General features: G+C 45.7%; 1 protein-coding gene across 1 annotated transcript in view; it reads right to left on the bottom strand.

The window, feature by feature from the left end:
• The window catches only part of plekhn1 (pleckstrin homology domain containing, family N member 1), a 19,371-nt gene that overhangs the window by 4,816 nt on the left and 8,380 nt on the right, over positions 1-6,175 (bottom strand). The window contains exons 7-9 of the mRNA XM_019862928.1: positions 5,366-5,515; positions 1,188-1,268; positions 841-1,053 (exon numbers count right to left, since the gene is read on the bottom strand). Of these exons, the coding sequence (XP_019718487.1) occupies positions 841-1,053; positions 1,188-1,268; positions 5,366-5,515 (444 nt within the window). The remainder of the gene's footprint in view (positions 1-840; positions 1,054-1,187; positions 1,269-5,365; positions 5,516-6,175) is intronic.

Below are 6,175 nucleotides of genomic sequence, written 5' to 3'. Positions count from 1 at the left end.
GATCAGCCTGCCATGCATGTTTTTGGAATGTGGGAGGAAACCGAAGTACCCGGAGAAAACCTACGCAAGCACGGGGAGAGCATGTAAACTCCCACAGGATCGCCGGAGCCGGAATCGAACCCTGCACCGAATGTTATTCACATGTACAACATCCATAACATTAAAAGTACTGTATATGTCAAAGACAGTTCTGATCATTAAGTGAAATACCTGTTTGTTTGTTTTTTTGGGGGAGGGGTTCCCCCCGATACAGGATGAATTCAAGTGTACAGGAAATTAAATGTGTTCGTGTATTTTAAGTGTAAGGTATCTTCCCCCTTCTTCAGCTACATAGATGTCAAAATATACCGAACATGTTCTTTCTAGATTCCGACTCCGGCCTCCCTGTGTGGCGTTTGAATGTTCTCCGCTAGGTATCTTCCCCCTTCTTCAGCTACATAGATGTCACAATATACCGAACATGTTCTTTCGAGATTCCGGCTCCGGCCTCCCTGTGTGGCGTTTGAATGTTATCCGCTTGCCTGCGTGGCTTTTCTCCGGGTACTCCGGTTTCCTTCCAAATTCTAAAAACATGCATAGCAGGTTAATGGAACACTTTTAAATTGTCCCTTGGTGTGAGTGTGAGCGTCGATCGTTCGTCTGTGTGTGCCTTGTGATTGGCTGGCAACCGATTCAGGGTGTCCCCCGCCTACTGCCCGAAAACAGCTGGGATAGGCTCCAGCACCCCCCGTGATCCTTGTGAGGATAAAGTGGATTGGAAAATGGATGGATGGATGGATGTTCTTTCTCCAATATAATGATGAATCACCGCATTGTGATGTCATTGATGCCCGCGGATCGGAAAATGGATGGATGGATGGATGGATGCATGTTCTTTCTCCAATATATTGATGATTCACTGCACTGTGATGTTATTGATGCCAGCATTCCACACTGACAATACACCACGCTTATTGTATTGCGCTTTGTGTAGCTACCTTCAATCATAAAGGTGTTGGGCTTGACGTCTTGGCAAGGTGTGGTCACTGTGATCATGTTGAGCGGAAGCTTCCCCTGACAAAGATAATAAGCATGAAGCATTTGATAACACAAGGCATCCGCACAGCTCGGGAGATGCTAAAGAGTTGAAATGGTGCCCGTGGGTACCACAGTATATAAATCGACGTATTTATTTTTGTTGTCAATACCTTGTAGAAGAGGCCATTCTCCTCTTCTGATAAGATGATCATCGTTGACGTGTACATCACCAGTAGTCTATCACTTTGTTGCTGTCAACAACACAAAACAGGAGTTGTTGGTTTCATGCAGTCTTTTTGAGCTCATCACCAATTACCCACATTGTATCGATGATCATCGTTGACGTGTACATCACCAGTAGTCTGTCACTTTGTTGCTGTCCAAAAAAAAAAAAAAACGGAGTTGTTGGTTTCATGCACTCTTTTTGAGCTCATCATCAATTACCCATATTGTATTGGCTTCCCAGGCTATTCCACTGCTTGTGCCACTCAGTGATCCTGGCAGCAGATGGTGTGGTCTCCAGTAATGCAGTGGTATCTAAGAAGCTGCTCCTGGACTTGAGCCGTTTCTGGGGGGCATAGTGTTCATGAAGTAGGTGCCGGTTGTCGTTGGCCTGCTTTGTGCGCTCTGCTTTAGCGATGACTGCTCTACGGATGTCAGGGGGGGAGATGCCAGAGAGGGCATAGAGGCAGGGGGTGGGGGTTGTTTTGATGCACCCAGTCACTATCCTGCAGGTCTCATTGAGGATTGGGTCTATTTTGTGCGCGTGACTTGAATTGTACCATGCTGGGCAGGCATATTCGGCGGTGGAATAGCACAGGGCTAGTGCTGTCGTGCGCAATGTGCTTGGGTGAGCTCCCCACTTTGAATTGGTCAGTTGTCGCAGAAGGCTGTTCCTGGTTGACACCTTAGCTCTTGTGTTCTTGATGTGCTCCTTGTAGCTGAGGGTACGGTCTAGGGTTACGCCCAGGTAGACTGGGTGTTGGTGGTTTTCGAGCCTTATTCCGTTCCAAGTTACATTGAGCTCCCGTTTAGCCTCCCTGTTTTTGAGATGGAAGCTGCAGATTTGGGTCTTCCCAGGGTTTGGACGCAGGTGGTTTTCCAGATAGTATGCAGACATATCTGAGAGTCCTCGTTCCAGGGTTGACTCAACTTCTGGGAAGGTATGCTGTTGCGTTGTAATGGCTAGGTCGTCTGCATAGATGAACCTGCTGCATCCTTCTGGTAGGGGTTGGTCGTTGGTATAAACATTGAAGAGGAGGGGTGCCAGGACACTGCCCTGCGGCAGCCCGTTGTTTTGGTGGAACCATCTGCTTTTTTTATTGTTGAGTGTGACATGGAACATCCGGTTGCTCAGAAGACATCTTATTATATTGCACAGTTTGGCATCTGCTGTCAGGTCGAAAAGTTTTTTGATCAGCAGCCTGTGTTGGACGGTATCATAAGCTGCCGACAGGTCTACGAAGGCAGCGCCTGTTATCAGCTTCTTCTGGTAGCCGTCCTCGATGTATTGGGTGAGGTTTAGCAGTTGGCCTGAGCATGACTTCCCGGCTCTGAATCCGGCTTGTTCTTTTATCAGCTCAGTGTCTATCTGGGGGGATAGTCGGGCAAGGAGTAGTCTCTCGAACAGCTTGTAGGTGATACAGAGTAGGGAGATGGGCCGGTAGCTTTTGGGGCAGTTGGGGTCTTTCCCAGGTTTTTGAAGAGCAATGGTGATGGCTTTCCTCCAGATTGTTGGTATGTGCTGGGTTTGGAGGCAGGTGTTGTACATGTCCATGAGCCATTGTTTGGCAGCTGGGCCAAGGTGAGTGATCATCTCTGTCAGTATGTCGTCGGGACCTGCAGCTTTGCCCAGCTTCATGGTGCTTAGTCCATCTTCAAACTCCTCAAAGGTGAAGGGCTTGGTTAGAATGGACATGTTCTGCTGACTGCCCGGGATGGTGGTGAGAAGATGTTGTCCTTTAGCCCTGCGCCTTTCTGCTCTTCTCCCGTTGGCCACCAGTTGGCTCCCAACCTGGTTTGGTGTTACGTCGGATATAACGGGTGGTGTGATCTTATCACCGTTTAGTTTCCGGATAGTAGCCCAGGCTTTTTTGCTTTTGTGCCTGGCTGATCTCTTTATCTCGATATTTTTAACAGCAGACAAAACAGGGACCAAATGTTCTTGACCTACACTACTCTTTCTGCAGCTTTGAAGTGGCACAAGGCATAACAGCATCAAATTATTTTGCTCTCAGGTTAATAAAACCTGATAACGTCTTGCGGACAGATAAGACTAAATCAGGAAATGCACCAAGGTCACCTTCAGACTCTTTTTAACTCTTTGAAAAACTTTTGTGCCTGGCTGATCTCTTTATCTCGATATTTTTAACAGCAGACAAAACAGGGACCAAATGTTCTTGACCTACACTACTCTTTCTGCAGCTTTGAAGTGGCACAAGGCATAACAGCATCAAATTATTTTGCTCTCAGGTTAATAAAACCTGATAACGTCTTGCGGACAGATAAGACTAAATCAGGAAATGCACCAAGGTCACCTTCAGACTCTTTTTAACTCTTTGAAAAAAAAAAACACCAATTGGATCCTTTCATCCTCGGCAGAGAGGCCCAATATGAATCCTGGTAAATTTTGGGCAGTGAAAGGTCTGGAAAGCGTAGGTTAAATTTCTTCACTCTCACACAGGGTGTGTCCGCGGAGACGGCTGACATTCCAGCTGTGAGGTGAGAGTAGTTACTTCCCACACCCTGAATCTCAACACACTTCAATGGGCAGCCGCTCGTTCCCACAGTGAATAAATCTCAACAATCCCAGCACGTTGTGGCATGATTGCTGTTTTGTTTTATTTTTTTTCACCATCTCTATTTGATATTGTTCAACTTGGGTATGCCACCTACTGGAAAACTAGAACTTAGATAAATGTTTGGCTATCCAACATAGAGCAGTGGTTCCCAAACTAGGGCCCGCATGAGTTATAACTTGAGGGTCATCAAAATTATTTGCATTATTATTATTATTTATTTTAATTTTTTTTAAACGTGCATACTTACAGATGGGGTGTGGTGCACCAATAATACAATTAACATCCTAAACCAGTTAATGCTTCCTACCATTGCTTTAATGTGATTGTGAGATGACATATATCCGATTTTATGTGTACATAATTTTTGGCTCTCATGCTCTTTTCTGATGTTGAGCTGTGCAGGTGAGGCAAGGTAACCTCGGCAGAATATTTGCAAGCTTGAAGACACATTACACAGGGACCATGTTTTGGGCAATGTTCAGGACAATTGACTCTGCGATTGCCTTCCCAACTCCTTTCTTGTCATACAGAAGAAGAAAATGCGAAAAAGGATTTAAGATGTTTGTTTCTTAGTGAGGATTAAACTTGCGAGATGCTTTATTTATTTAATTTTTACGTTGCTAGTGGAGTATGTCAGCAACACTGACGTGCTTTAGACAACGTTCTCCTTCTCCAAAGCAGTGCATTGTGCACATTAGGGCAATGTTAAATGTTATTGAATTTAATTTACACGGGTCAGGAAAAAAAAGACCATTTAGGGGGTAAGATGGTAGTTATGTTTGAGAACTTTTGTGTGGCCAATCAGAATTTGTGAAGTGCGGTTGTTTGTGCCCCAGAGGTCCAATACAAAACGTGCTAATGCTATTTGCAAGGCAACTTGGTTATAAACGGTCTTAGCTGATCCACACCGCAGAGAAAAAATAGGGAGATGTGGCAGGAACACAAACATACACAGCCTACGACTTATAAAAACAAGGTCTATAAGGAGTTCGTCATTTACCGTGAGTTTTACTTCATATTTTAATCTGCACAGCACTTCTCCGTATTTTTTTCCCTTTAAAATGTGCTTATAAAACAACTTGGGCTCGATTTATCAATACACATTTGATTTCCAATCAATCACGAACCTGCATTTATTGTAAAATTAAGAACAAGAGCAATGTTTTTTGATTTTTATTCACAGCACAAGCTACCGTATCGCTTGATGCTTTTCTCTACTTGCCCCGAAAGCAAAATCCTGACTGTGCAACAGTATAAAGTAGTTCACTCCTGTGCCAGATCTAACTATGCTAATCATTTGTTTAAACACAAATAAAGGCAAGAAATGGGTGTGCAGGAGAGGCCACAACACTCCACCTTTTATACTCAGCCCTTATATTTTGCGGTGGAAGCAATAAATGTATTACACAATTCGAACACTCTGTGACTCATTTCCTACTTTCTTCAAGTCGCGTCAACAATTCCATGAGCCTGAACACAAGTGATGCAGCTCCTTTATGTTTCTCCAGAAGCTACGAAAAGAACGTTCGTGTATGTTTTGGTTGTACCTGACATGGCAGATGCTGCAAACGAACTTTGGTGACATAGGTTATGGGTCCCAGGCTGTCCCGCTGCGAGCCCTCCCACTCATAGATGGGCTCTTTGTTGATTGAGTTCCTCAGCTCTTCTCTGCCTGCATAAGTCTTCTCCTGGTTTTGCTACCAAAGACACACAGTGCATCGGGGAAGTTAAACACAGAAGATGACTCAAGAACCAGCTGCCAATCAAAGTGCAGGTCCCCCCCTCCCCCCATCTCATTTTCGTCAGCCAATTGCACACCTGAAAACATGACGTACTTAGGAGTGATTAAGGTTTAGACAACGATCGTGGTGTGGTCAAGGCCGCTCCCTGCTCTCGAGCCCTGAAGGAGAGCCAGGAGTGACCTACTTGACTCATCACACACACACACACACACACACACACCTGAACACACAGGCACCTACCTACAGTTACTTGCACACACACGACTACACGCAAACACCTACACACAATACCCTTCGCGCCCTACATACTGTAGCTACGTCCGTACAGATGTCGACACAAAACAAAGCTGGGCGCGCGCACGCACGCGCACACACACACCTGCATGCACATTGCATAGACACCTGCACTCACCCACCCCAGGCTACAAACAGGCCTGCCTGACTTCTTCTCTTTTTTCTCTCACACACACGCGCACACACACACACACACACACACACACACACACACACACACACACACACACACACGCGCCGACATTCACTCCGACATGCAGAGAGGCCGGCGTGCACAAAGACCCCCCCTTCCCCCCCCCACACCACAAGGGCTCAGTCAAT

The sequence above is a fragment of the Hippocampus comes genome, unplaced genomic scaffold (genome assembly GCF_001891065.2).
Source record: "Hippocampus comes isolate QL1 unplaced genomic scaffold, H_comes_QL1_v1.1 scaffold1, whole genome shotgun sequence".
In the NCBI taxonomy this organism is placed as follows: Eukaryota; Metazoa; Chordata; class Actinopteri; order Syngnathiformes; family Syngnathidae; genus Hippocampus; species Hippocampus comes.
The sequence above is the reverse complement of the archived record's forward strand: the minus strand, read 5'-3'. Positions and strand labels throughout refer to the sequence as shown.